The sequence below is a fragment of the Pan troglodytes genome, chromosome 9 (genome assembly GCF_028858775.2).
Source record: "Pan troglodytes isolate AG18354 chromosome 9, NHGRI_mPanTro3-v2.0_pri, whole genome shotgun sequence".
NCBI classification, from domain to species: Eukaryota; Metazoa; Chordata; class Mammalia; order Primates; family Hominidae; genus Pan; species Pan troglodytes.
Genome location: NC_072407.2, coordinates 63,043,052 through 63,056,684, shown reverse-complemented (window position 1 = coordinate 63,056,684; position 13,633 = coordinate 63,043,052). Strand labels below are relative to the sequence as shown.

The following is a 13,633-nucleotide window of genomic DNA, read 5'->3' as shown; positions in this document are numbered from 1 at the left end:
GGGAAATTTGAATATGGACAGGGTATTAGGATTATAGAATTATTTTTAATTTTCCTAGTGTGATAATAGTATTATGATTACATAGGAGGATGTGCTTATTCTTAGGAAATAATGCAGGTAGAAGAATTTAGAGAGGAAAAGTCATGATGTCTGCAACTTACAAATGGTTCAATGAAAAAGTATATATACAAATGTATGTCTATCTATGTCTACTATATACATGGTCTATATACACACATACGTATATATAAAGAGACATATATATGTGGAGAAGGAGGGAAAGCAAATATGCAAAATGTTAACACTGTAATCTCAGGGGAGCTATAAGGGTGTCAATTGCACTATTAAGTTTTCTGTATGTTTGAATTTTTCATCATGAGTGAAAATGATATTAGGCTTCATTTAGGGCTGAATCCATATCAAAATCAGCTGGTGTGGCAGTTCACACTTCTAATTTCAGCACTTCGGGAGGCCGAGGCGACAGGATTGCTTGAGACCAGGAGTTTGAAGAACCAGCCTGGGCAACATATCGAGAGCTCTGCTAAAAATTAAAAAATTAGCTGGGCGTGGTGGTGCACACCTGTAGTCCCAGCTACTCAGGAGGCTGAGATGGGAGGACTGCTTGGGCCCAGGAGTTCAAGCTGGCAGCGGGCTATGGCTGTGCCACTGCACTCCAACCTGGGTGACAGGGCAAAATCCTGCCTCAAAACATTGAAAAAAAAAAAAAAAGGCTGGGCATGGTGGCTCACGCCTGTAATCCCAGCACTTTGGGAGGCTGAGGTGGGCAGATCACGAGGTCAGAAGTTCGAGATCAGCGTGACCAACATGGTGAAACCTTGTCTCTACTAAAAATACAAAAATTAGCCGAGTGTGGTGGCGTGCGCCTGTAGTCCCAGCTACTCAGGAGGCTGAGGCAGGAGAATCACTTGGACATGGGAGGCGGAGGTTGCAGTGAGCAGAGATCGTGCCATTGCACTCTAGCCTGGGCGACAGAGTGAGACTCCATCTCAAAAGAGAAAAAAAATTGAAAAAAAAAGTCAAAATACAGACTAAAATTTAACCACAGTATTAACAATAGTCAAAGATTGCTTTCTGTTTCTAGCCTGGTGTTAGAAATTCTGCATACTGTGTAGAAGATACCAGCCATTCTAGCACGTCGCGGTATTGATGAGCCACTCAGGGACTGGGCTGTGGCCATGCTCCGCCGAGACCAGCTAACCCTGCCCGGGCTTCCACCACGCACCTGCGGAGGCAGTGCCCTTTCAAAGGGAACATTGACAAGTCTTCCACTGACTGATTTTTGAAAAATAGAAGTCGAACCAGAAGCCGTTTCAGCCTTTATTGATGTAAACCATCAATGTAGCACAATTGCTTGTTTTACAAATGGAGAAACTGGGACCTAGTGAGGGGAAGGGACTGAGTCAAACCCGCACAGTAAGTGATTGGCAGAGCTAGCCTAGAGTTTGCACCCACGTCTTTAGACAACCAAGCTAAGGTTTTCTCCATCACCCCCTTTCATGTTTTGAAAGATTGGGTTTCAGCCAGGGGCGGTGGCTCATGCCTGTAATCCTAGCACTTTGGGAGGCCAGGTGGGCGGATTATGAGGTCAGAAGTTCGAGACCATCATGGCTAACGTGGTGAAACCCTGTCTCTACTAAAAATACAAAAAGTAGCCAGGCGTGGTGGTGGTCGCCTGTAATCCCAGCTACTCGGGAGGCTGAGGCAGGAGAATTGCTTGAACTCGGGAGGCAGAGGTTGCAGTGAGCCGAGATCGCACCACTGCACTCCAGCCTGGGTGACAGAGTGAGACTCCGTCTCAAAGAAAAAAAAAAAGAAAGAAAGAAAGACTGGGTTGTCCTAAACATTTGCATGGCTCTCTCTGCCGCTGTCTCAGAACCTAATGCCTTACACTTTACAATCTATTTTAAAGCCAGCTGCAATCTATAGAAGGTTAGAAGCAGCAGATCAGAAGTTGAGAAGAGAGGTGCTATGGCCAAGCTAGTGACCACAGCCAGAAGTGGCAGCGAAAGAGATGACAAAGAAGGAGAATTCAAAGAACCTCAAACCCCAGGGATATTCTGTGCAAGGGCAAATGATACTGAGAGCATCCCTTCACACAGGGATTTTATAAGGCAGTAGAGAGCAGACTGCTATCTCGGACAACTTCAAAACCTGGGCTGGGCACAGTGGCTCACGCCTGTAATCCCAGCACTTTGGGAGGCTGAGGCAGGTGGATCACCTGAGGTCAGGAGTTTGAGACCAGCCTGACCAATATGGTGCAATCCTGTCTCTACTAAAAATATAAAAATTAGCTGGGCGTGGTGGCGTGTGCTTATAGTCCCAGCTACTTGGGAGGCTGAGATAGGAGAATCACTTGAACCAGGGAGGCAGAGGTTGCAGTGAGCTGAGATAGTGCCACTGTACTCTGGGCTGGGCAACAGAGCGAGACTCCATCTCAACAAAACAAAACAAAACAAAACAAAACAAAACAAAGCGAAACAAAACAAAACAATCTGGGCTACCACAGATATCGAGCCATCAACTATGTAAGAAATGGCTTATCTGAGAGGACAGGATTCCCAGGAGCTGTGAGGGCTGACTTTGCTGTATAGACCATCGCTCTAGCCTTTTGTATGTGCAAATCTCATCTTCCCAGTGAAAGTGCAACTTTGGGAGAGCAGGGGCTATGCTCCAACCAAGTTTGGGCATTGTCAGGCAGTGGCTCTTCAGTTTGCAGTCTGGGTCCAGATCCCAGCTCCGTCAGTGACTATCCATGTGTCTGGGGCAACTTGCTTAACTTCTCTGAGCCTGCATGAAATGGAGATATTAATAGTAACAGCAGCTAGGTCACAGATCGATGGGAGGATTAAATGACATTGAGATTAAATAGCATTTACTTGGCTCAGAGTCAGTGGCCCAGTAAAGATTCAAAGAGTGAGCTCTGCAAATACCTGGGGGAAGAGAATCCAGGTGGAGGAAGGGCAAGGGTGATGGCTCAGAGGCAGGGGTGTCCCTGGGGTGTCTGTGGAACCTCAAGGAAGCCATGGTGGCTGGGGCAGAGCTAGCAAGAGGAAGGGAAGCAGTGGGTGAGACCACGGGGTTGGAGGGGAAAATTGCGTTTTATTTCACATGTTTGTTATTTTTGGGGTTTGCTTCTGTTTATGGAAAGATACTGATTTCCTATATCTTGCTGCTACAAAGTGCCCCTTTAAAATAATATAGAAAAAAGAATCAGTGTGGAAAAAAAACCAGAATACATTGCAGCTCACAAATAAGCAAAAATCCTGAAGACTATCCTCAGATGACTGAAATTAGGAAAATGAGGAAGGCAGGTCCCTCTCCCTCACATTATTTACTTAGCACAAGTAGGTTTGAAATTCCGAGGCTGAAGTTTTACTGGCAACCTCGATGTCACAACTGTGAACCTTGAATTCTCCTGATCTCAGAGCTTTCAAGCTGGGAGACTCCTGGATCATGTCATCCTTGCACCTCCACTTTACAGATGGAGACACTGAGGTCCAGGAGGGCAAAAAGATTCATGCAGAGGGTCTAGTTCAGAGGGAAGAACTGTACACAGTTTCTATGGGACTCAACTCCCCAGCTGCCCTCAGCCCAAATCCAGGGATTCAGACACACAGGCTCCCTCAGAGATGTCTTAGTAGGTTGAGGCAAGGGAAGCCCCTGCCTGTGCCGCTCTGGAGACCTTCCTTCCTGGCTGCCCTTATATCCCCCTGTGCATCCACCATTGATCAGAGAAGGCAGGCAAGGGAGGCCAGAGGGCATGGGGGGCACCGGGGGGCTGCAGGCCCAGGAATTTGCTCTGGAGGCTGGCAGGGAAGGTGATGGGTCCTGGTTGCGCCCAGGTTCAGCTGAGGTAGTTCTGGTCAACCAAGTCAGGTGCTGAGATGTTCCTGGGGGGCCCTGGGAGTTCCTCTAGTGCCTGAGGGGATAGGACCATTGCTGCCTTGGCTACCACTCCCAGGCCAGGCAGTTCTAGCTGCGGCACTGTTAGCCTCTTGCCCCTTACAGCTCCCCTGGGAACTGGTTTCTATCTATGCCAGGGAGAAGGGGCCAAGCGTGGGTTCTGAAGGTCTGGGGAGCCAGGGCCAAACCTCTTCACCTCTGATGTTGCTTGTGTTGTGCGTCGCCTTGAATCACACTCTGGTAGGATGGCGGGGGCTCCACCGGCAGGCCTTTGAGATGCAATGGTGTGTTCGGAACAAGGCATGCATCATCATTCTGCGAAAGAAAAGTCGCCGCCCCTGCTGCTCACAGCTGTGGAGCGACTGGCTGCTTCCGAAACACTTCTCTGCTAGTTCACTGCTGAAGACTCAAGTTCTCCACGAATGTGGGGAAACTGAGGCTTGAGAGACGAAGCGACTTCCATAGACCAGTGTGTGACTCCCTCCACCCTCCCTGTTCTTGAAACGGGAGTAGGGGGAGGCCCACATGGGAGTCACTGGATGGGGCTCTGGTTCCCGTCCTGCTACCAGTGTCCTGGTGACCAGGTGCAAGTCACTCACCCTGTTGGGTTTCCTGAGGGGGGCTGGGCCAGGTAATGACCCAAGTCCCTTCTAGCCAGGATACACTCTAGGGGCAGGTCTAATGCCAACAGTGTCTGCCAATGATTGCTGCCACACCTCCATCCCTGATTAGTGATGAGGGTGGCACCAACTCAGTGCTGGAGAGCCTGTCCCTGGCACCATCCTTACCGATGGGGAGGGCACAGGGCCCATTGGGGAACCTGGCATGGCCGCTTACTGGCTGTGAGACCATGGGAAGTCACTTAACTCTTCTAAGGTTCATTTTTTCCTCTTTAAAATGGAAAAGCAGAACCTGCGTCCCAGAATGGCCGTGAGATTCAAGGAGGTCTTAGCTAGTGCAGTAGGCAGAAGCACGGCCCCCAGAAGACACCCATGTTCTAATCTCTGGTCACACGGCAGAGAGGAATTAAGGTTGCAGATGGAATTAAGGTTTCCAATCAGCTTTGAGATTGGGAGATTCTCCTGGATTATCTCTCTGGGCCCAGTATGATGATAAGGGTCCTTAAAGGTAGAAGAGGGAGACAGGGTTATTGGAGGATGTTGTGATGCTGGCTTTGAAGGTGGAAGAAGGAGCCACAAGCCAAGGAATGCAGGCAGCCTCTAGAAGCTGGAAAAGGCAAGGAAAGAGATTCTTTTCGATGCCCCCGGAAGGGATGCAGTCCTGGCGACACACCTTGATTTGAGCCCTTGAGACTCATTTCAAACCGCTGACCTCCAGAGCTGTAGGATAATACAGGTGTCATTTTAAGCCACCAAATTTGTGATAATTTACTACAACATCAATAGAAAATGAATACAGCCACCTGCAGCACTAGCACAGTGCCTGGAACACAGCAAAGGTCAATAAATAGGAACAATTATTGCTCATAGCTGCAGCTAGGTATGGGGCCTCAGTTTTCCCCATCCTTAAAAGTGGGGTTGGCCTCAGTGACTCAAGACCCCTATCTGGCTTTCTGATGTCTTAATGAGAAGACTTCCTGTCAGGCAGCTAGGAATTAACAAAGACACCTTCTCTGCTTGATGTTAAATGAAACTCAGAGGCCATCAACTCATATATGCATTATGTGAACACTTGGTGTGTGATGAGGTCACTAACATGAAAATCAGTGTCAAACTTGAAGAATTATGGGGGATTTGGCACTTTTAAAAATAATGTTCTAAAGTTGAGATTGTAATATGATTTTTTTTTCTTTAAAGAAATGAGCCTTGGAGATCACTTCTGGTCAGGGTCTTTATTTTTTATTTATTTTTTTCTTTTATAAAACATCCTTATCCTGAACTGTTCAGGATCTTTGGGGTGAGCAGAGACTTGCCTTCTATTTTAAAATATATCTAGCCCCATGCCATCCCCATGGGTAGACAAGGGCGAGACTGTGGGTTGGACATAGCTCAGGCTGAGTCCTGGATTTCCTGATTGGCTGCTTCACCTTGGGAAGTGATGTGACCTCTCTGGACCTCAGCTTGCTAGTCTGTAGTATGAGAATGTAAGTACCTTAAAGGGTTGTTGAGGGCTGGGCATGACGGCTGATGCCTGTAATCCCAGCACTTTGGGAGGCCATGGGTGGTGGATCACTTGAGGTCAGGAGTTTGAGACCAGCCTGGCCAGGATGGCAAAACCTCATCTATACTTAAAAAAATACAAAAATTAGCCAGGTATGGTGGCACATGCCTGTAGTCCCAGCTACTTGGGAGGCTGAGGTAGGAGAATTGCTTGAACCCGGGAGGCGGAGGTTGCAGTGGGCCGAGATCGTCCCACTGTACTCCAGCCTGGGTGACAGAGTGAGACTCAGTCTCAAAAGAAAAAGGGTTATTGAGAAGATAAAGTTAAATACAGCTATATTTATCTGTATATCTGCACGTCTATATCCATCCATACATCATCCATCCATCCATCCATCCATCAATGGATGCATCGATTGATGCTTAATAGAGTCCCTGGAATTCCTTAAATGCCCAATCTTTGATGACTCTGTCACTTGTTTCCACTACAGCCAAACTCCACACACACCATAGCTTCCCTAGGCCTTCTCTGTCCTGTCTCCAAGCCAGTGCTCGTGCTCTTCTTGCTCTGCTGAAAGTCCCTCTTCCACCTATGCCTGTGGGTCCGAATCCTGCCCGGTCACCACGGGCCTCTGTGATGCAATTTCCCCAGGGCCTTCAGAGCTGGCAGCACAGTAGCCTCTTGTTCTGGGCACCCATGGAGTTTCCTCTCTGGCAGCCTCACCCTTTTCTCCTTGGATTGGCCTCCTCTCTTGCCCCCGTGCCTTGGCTCCCCTACTGGACCGTGGGCTGTCACTTAGTGAACGCTCAGCAACGTGAGGAATGAATGAAACACGCTCCTCTTGTAACCCCCACATATCTTTCCTTTCTGAGCTCTCTGCTGCCTCATGCCCCCATTTTTTGTCTTCCTGGGAAGACAAGCCCTTGTCTTACCTTTGCAGATGGGCAGTCCCCTCTCCAGGCTGTGACAGCTGTGGGCACTGGCAGGAAGAGCTCTAGGACAGTGAAGCAGAGCAAGGCCAGCTCCAGCCTCTGGATGTGGACCTGAGAGGGTAGAGGGAAGGAAGGCAGGGTGAGGCCTCACTGGGTGCCTGCACGCATCACGTGGGCTTAGCCAGGCAGGGGTCCTTGCTAAGATCCACAGCAGAGGGCAGTTGGGGCTTCAGCTCCCAGGTGTGCGTGGGGAAGGCAGGGTGGGTCTCTGTGGGACGGGGACTTGGTCTGTCTTGGTCACTGCCCTACACTCAATGCCTGGCACATATGGGTCTTTGGTGAGTATTGGCCTAACGTTTGAGGGCTGGAGAATCTCATGGGTCCCTGGTAAGAATGAAGGTAGCCTTAGGGTCATCTGATCCAAGCCTATTTGACAGATGGGGGTACCTAGTCCCAGAGTGAGGGAGCATGTTTTACAGCAGAGGAGGGGAAGAGCCGTGCAGCTGGGAGTCATCTCATAGTATCACATGCATTTGATGGGGAAGCATATGTATATGTGTGTGTGTGCACGCACATGTGTGTCCATGCATGCTCACACATGCATGTGATGTGCATGTGTATGCACGTGTGTGTATGTGCTGGGAGGAGATAAGGAATAACAAACCACTATGGTCAGAACCCTTGTGGGCATGGTGGCTCACGCCTGTAATCCCAGCACTTTGGGAGGCTGAGGCGGGAGGATCACTAGAGGTCAGGAGTTCGAGACCTGCCTGGCCGACATGGTGAAACCCCATCTCTACTAAAAATACAAAAATTAGCCTGGCATGGTGGTGGCTGTGGTGGGTGCCTGTAATCCTAGCTACTCGAGAGGCTGAGGCAGGAGAATTGCTTGAATCTGGGAGGCGGAGGTTACAGTGAGCCTCGATTGTGCCACTGCACTCCAGCCTGGGTGACAAGAGTGAGACTCCGTTCCCCCCTCCTTCCAAAAAAAAAGAAAAAAGAATTCTTGGAGCCTGGCCCAGAGGCACCCAGTGGTCTGCCTTCTGCTTCAGAGGCAGCAGTGATATGGTGAAAAGAGCACCAGGCTTGGAATCAAAGACCCACTAATCTAGCCTCTCTGGACCTCAGTGTTCACTCCCAGAAGATGAGGGTAACAAAGTGGACTTGGCCAGCTTTGCAAGGCTGCTGGGAGGCTCCCGGATCACAGGGGCCACCAGGCACACCATGCTTAGAGCCCTGGCTGGGAAATCAGCAGTTTTAGGCTGTGGTCCTGGATTTGCGGTCAAGTTGCTGCTTGACCTCAGGCAGCCTCCTCCCCGTCTCTGGCCCCATTTCCCAATCTATAAAAGTGGACTTGGATTCAGTGATGCTGACCAGTCAGCAGCCCAGCACCCACCTTTCCACCACACCTTGTAGGGGACAGAAACAGGTTGGCAAAGGGCCCAGCAGCCCACACCTGGGCTCCAGGAGGGGCTTTCTGTGAGCTGGAAACCTCCTGTTGGCCAAATCCAAGGCAGCACCTTCACTGAAGTCAGAGGGCCCTCCAGGCCTGGGTACTCACCGTGGAGTTGGGGTACATTCTCCAGATCGGGGACTCAAATGGGCTCTCCAGAAAGAGATCCTTGGAGATGACGAAGAGGCCAGACAGCACGCAAAAGAGGCTGATGAGGTTTGTCATCAGGCACAACATCTATAGGTGAAAAATAAAGGTAACAGCTGTCCAAAGGGTGGAGACCTGGGGCTAGGTCCTCCCCTCATGCTTGCCAGTAGCTTCCTCTGTAGCCTCAGGAGAGACTCTGCCTGTCACTGGGCCCAAGGCCCCCTCTACCTGTCACTGGCCCCTCAGGCCCTCACACAGGATTGAGCTGAGCTGCTCCTGTGTGACCACTGAGGAGGGCCCAGCTGGCCCTTGCCTTCTATGGGACAAATTGGGAGAACCCAAGAGCTGCCTTCAGATCCAAGAGCTTTGCAATAAAGGATGCCCTATTGCCATTTCCTGCTCAAAGCCAGCCCCGACCATCCTACATCAGCTATGCCAAGTGTCAGGGATTCGACACCCAGGTGACCCCTCATCCAGCCCCTTCCCCACCAGAAAGGTCAGGAGGAGCTCTGAAAGTGCCCTATCCTCACATGTCCCAGTACCAGCCCCTTTTCTCCGCCCACCTGCCATGGTTCCTGAAATGCCTGTATTCATCGTCCTCTCGGGTTAAGCATCATTCCAAGAGCCTCTTGCCAAGTGCAAATCCTCCTAGTGAGGAAAGACTATGCACATATGGAATCTGTAGCCTTTTATACTGGAATGGGTTTCTTTACAGTAAGAGTGTCCTTATGCTCAGGTATACAAAGCAAGAGGCCTGTGGTTCTAAAAGGGGCTCAGCCCAGGAGGGTGAGGTCTGGGGAATGGGCACGTCTTTGTCAAGCATCTCCTGCCTCTGCTGGGTAAACTGCACAACCATCCTTCTATTCTGTATGCCCTCTGAGAAAGTAGGGAGCAACCACAGCCTAGCCAGGCTGAGGGACACAAATAGGGAAGGACCTGGCTTGGGCTTCGGGGGCAGAAGGAGGGGAGGTGGGAAGACCTGGGTGTGAGCTGTGATTTACAGGGATGTTCCTTCCATCATCCATCCACCTCCACCCATCCAGTCTTGTGCTAGGTGTCTACTCTGTGCCTACTTGGGCCACCTTGGGCTATCACTATGCTCGGGCACATTCTGCCCAGAAATAATTTAGTGTACGGTAGAGACAGGTAAGTCCACAGAGTTGTGGGAGAATGGAAGGCAGCCATGGAGGTCAGGGAAGATCTCCGGGAGGACAAGACATACAGGTTGTCTTGAGTGGTCAGGAGTAAGTCAAAGATGGGAGCCATGTGCGCAGGGGAGAGGGCAAGGTGTTTGGGCAGTGGCCAGCACGGGCAGAAAAGGGAGGACCACTGTTCCATCTGCCTGGCTCTTAGAGAGGAGAAGTAGATGCAAATCCAGCTGGAGGCTGGGGCTTGCAGGTTATGTGGTGATTAAGATTAAGACACAGTAGATTTGAGAGGAAGCAAAGTTGTGTCCTAGATGGATGGGTCAGGGTGCCTGGGAGCCATTTCCTTCTCTACCTCACTGCACTGGAAAGAGAGAAGCTTCAGATGGTGCTTCCTTTCCTCCCACAGCCAAGTCTGTCAGCCTGTCTGCATCTGGACCCTTCTGCTTGGACATCCTCTGCTGTCCTGAAGGCAAGAGCCTGCTCTTAGCAAGTCCTGGAGAAGTGCCCTCCCAATCACCCCTACAGACAGATGCCCTTAACAAAGTTATGCCATGCTTGGATGAAAGAGAATGATCTCAGTGCGCCCACTCACCAGGTAAGTTTTAGAAAAGGTCTTCATTGTTATCGCCAAGATCCCTGAAATGAGAAACTGCAGGACAGATTTGAAAGTCAAAGGAGAGAAGCTGGGGTTCCTCAAAACCCACAAATTCCCACCCCCACCCCTATTCTCCAAGAAAATCAACCCTTGGCGGCCAGTGGGGCAGGGAATACTATTCCTCCAGCAAAGTGAGCTCCTCTTGCCTGCCATGTGGCCCATCCAAGGCGCTGCCCCACCTCACATCTTCCCATGTGCACAAACCTCCATACCTCCTCCCATCTCTACACCTTGGACCAAGGTGTGCCCTGCACTTAGAACTCCCTCCTAGACCCTCCTGCTTCCCTCATTTTACAAACCCAAACCATCGCTGGGATCAGTGGCACTATCCCCTCTACCCCGACTGTTTCTCTTTTCTTGAATCTTGCAGTTGGGAGGATATGAGTTCTTGCTTCCAAGGTCTCTGGGAACACCTCTGCAATCATTCTTTCCAATGTGCACTGAGCACCTACTATGGGCTAGTCCCTGGGAGCACAGGGTGAATAAACACTGCATGTGTGGAAAGTTCTATCACTGTGCAGTGAAAGCCCCATCCTGTGGGCAGTGAGAACAGAGGACTGATGTGAAAGGGGGATTGGGATACTTGCCCAAGACAGTGCCGTGGAGCTTGGACTTAGTGCATAGGCAGGACTCCACCTGGGAGTCAGGAATGGGGTGGGCTCCCTGGAGACCTGAAGGAATGTAGAGCTTCTGGGAAATGGTGCATGCACTGGTCCAGTGTTGTCTCCCATCCTGGCTGATGGCCTTGGGAGGACAGGAGCCACACCTTACAACCTGTGTGTTTTTGTAGCTCAACCCCAACAGGGCACCTGTAGCTGGATCCAGAGGCAGCCTGGCTGCTCAGAAGGCCAGGGAAGAATGAAGCTGTCCCTGGGTCCTACTCACCCTCCTCTTTGCCAAATGCACATATTCAATTATGGGAGAATGGATAGCCTCCAAGTGCTCTCTTGGGACTCAGAATTGACAGGGGCTCCCTGGAAGGAGCTATTTCCATTGTGACTGAGATAAAAGAAGCAGAGCTAGGAACACTGGAGAAAGGGCCTCGCTTCTGCCACACTCCTATTAGCTCTCTCTATCCCACCCTGCATCCTGTCCCAAATGCCAAGGCCTCCCAGGCCTGCCTTGCAGACTCCCACACCCGGTCTGTGTTTTGCCTTCTACTCACAGAGGCAGCCCCCCAGAATGGATACCAAGACTTCAGCACCACCAGGTGAAGGCTCTTGACTATAGAGGCCAGGTAGCCCCCAAAGACCAGGTGCAGCAGAGCGATGGTGATGTGGAAGGCCTGGGTGGGGAAGAGAGAATGGCTGGGGTGAGGGCATCGGTCACTGGCTCTAATTGAGGCCACTAGTGCCCTGGACCTACGGGCTGTGGTGAGTCCCTTCTGTCCTCTTAGGGATCCCAGAGACCAGGCTCTCTAAGAAGGACCACTCCCCAGGACTTCCTGCAGAAAGAGCTGAAGCTGCCAAGGGCCCCATGGGTGGGAGCTGTCTATCCTGGAGCTGGCAGCCTTCTCCTGCCATTCTCCCCAGGACAGGGCCCTGTCCAAACCTCACAAGGCAGTAGTAGGTGTGGGCAGATTCTCTCCAATCTTCAAGGCCTTTTCCAGTTCAGATGAATGTTCAGCAGGAAAGCCGGAGCCTTTCTCTTTTCCTTTTCTTCCCTTGGGGCCCCCCAGCATCCTCCTCATATCCCCCTCTCCTCTGCCTCCCACTGCTGGGACCCTGGGAAGTGGATGCTCACCCCCAGCTCCTTAAGAAGGCTGCTCTTCTTCTGGGACCTCTCGTGCTGGTGTGGAGCCAGGAGCTTGGGCTGGGTCGTGTTCTGGGGTGCACTTGTCTGCCAGGGCTGGACTGGGCTGAGGACTTGCCATGATGGGAGCCCCCTAGCACAACGGCTGGGAATAACTGTGGCTTCTGCTTTCATTGATGCTGGATGGGGACCCTGGCTGCAGGACGGGGAGGAAGGCCGTCAGAACCTGTCTCATTTCTGAGGCTTGTGCCTGGGTGAGCCTCTGCCAATCACCTCTGTTTACGGGACCAGATCTTTCCAGAACTGTGGTTGCCCTGTCTGGCAGCCCCTGGTCTTGATTTGACCTGGAATAATCTGGCCCCTGGAGATGGGAGTAATTGCTGCTCACAGCCTTTCTGGGGTTGCAAAGACACAGCTCCTTTTGGGGCAGAAAAATGAGGACCAGGCAAACTTCACAACCAGTGGAAGACAGAGCTCACCCAAAGTGGCCAGACTGCAGTTTGGAAGAGTTGGGAGGTGCGAGAGGTGCAGGTCAATGGAGGGGCTTTGTAAACAGTCTCCATCCACTGGTCCAAGAAGAGTGACTGAAGGCAGGTGGGAAATAACTGTCCTACCTCCTGTGGTGGTGCCCATGCCTCCTGGAGAGAAGGGAAGAAAATATCTTCCACCGAGGACTTTTTATGAGCCAACACTGAGTCAGGAAGTCCATATTTAACGATGCTAACATTTACAAATACTTTCTCTGCTCCAGGCACTGAGATAAACCTTCTACGTGCATTACCTGATTTTGTCCTCATTCCAACCCTATGAGGTAAATACCGTCCTCACTCTCATTTTGCAGATGAGGCTCAGAAAGGTTAAGCCACTTGCCCATGGTCACACAACCAGTAAGTGACTTGGACTTGAAGCATGGCAGGCTGGCTCCAGAGCCTGGGGCTTAAGTCCTTCATGCACTGTTGGCTCAACAATTGGAAATGAATGTTCTGGATGTTCTCATGGGCATAAAAAGGGGTTGGGGAAAAAAGTTAGAAGGGGGCTGGACACACGACCTGCAGACAGGGCCTGGTATAGTGTATACTGACGCCGTGGGATGCACTAGGGCTTGGGGGCTGCCTGGGGACTTGGTGAGAAAATCCAACGTAGTCTTTCTGTCCCAGGAAGTGGACAGCTGGGCGGGGAAGAAAGGGAGCTGGCTTGCAGGGATTGAGGTCAGAGATGGTTTCTCCATGGGGATGGGGCTAATGAGCAAATCCTTGAGAGAGAGAGGCTGCTCTCAGACTGTATCCTGGATGAATGAAAAGGGAGGGGCATTCCTCTCACTTTTAAGTCTGACTTGTGGATCCAGGAAGTTCCATTGAGCATCCACATTTTCCACAGGGATGCAGGGAAAGAGTCTTGGGAAGTTTGGAGGGACAAATAGCCCAGGTGACTATATCCTGGATTGGGTAGGGGGGAAAGGAAGGGACATTATCAAGAGCCAAAGAGCCAGATGGGGCCTCAC

The 13,633-nt window shown here is 51.0% G+C and overlaps 1 protein-coding gene across 1 annotated transcript; it reads right to left on the bottom strand.

Moving 5' to 3' along the window:
* Positions 1–2,666: 2,666 nt before the first annotated feature.
* Positions 2,667–12,306, bottom strand: MS4A10 (membrane spanning 4-domains A10). The gene is made up of 7 exons (XM_016922436.4): positions 12,124–12,306; positions 11,546–11,665; positions 10,318–10,374; positions 8,539–8,667; positions 6,978–7,088; positions 4,121–4,239; positions 2,667–2,808 (listed from the first exon to the last, which is right to left on the bottom strand). Exons 1-7 carry the CDS (start codon positions 12,304–12,306, stop codon positions 2,727–2,729), a joined length of 801 nt encoding a protein of 266 aa, XP_016777925.3. The 3' UTR covers positions 2,667–2,726.
* Between the last annotated feature and the right edge of the window lie 1,327 nt (positions 12,307–13,633).

Coding starts and splice junctions, on each gene's coding strand:
- MS4A10 (XM_016922436.4), bottom strand. CDS start 12,306: ATGAAAGCAGAAGCCACAGTTATTCCCAGCCGTTGTGCTAGGGGGCTC. Junction 8,668..10,317: donor CCTTTTCTAAAACTTACCTG/GTGAGTGGGCGC, acceptor TTTCACCTATAG/ATGTTGTGCCTGATGACAAA. Junction 4,240..6,977: donor GGGACTGCCCATCTGCAAAG/GTAAGACAAGGG, acceptor TTTCTTTCGCAG/AATGATGATGCATGCCTTGT.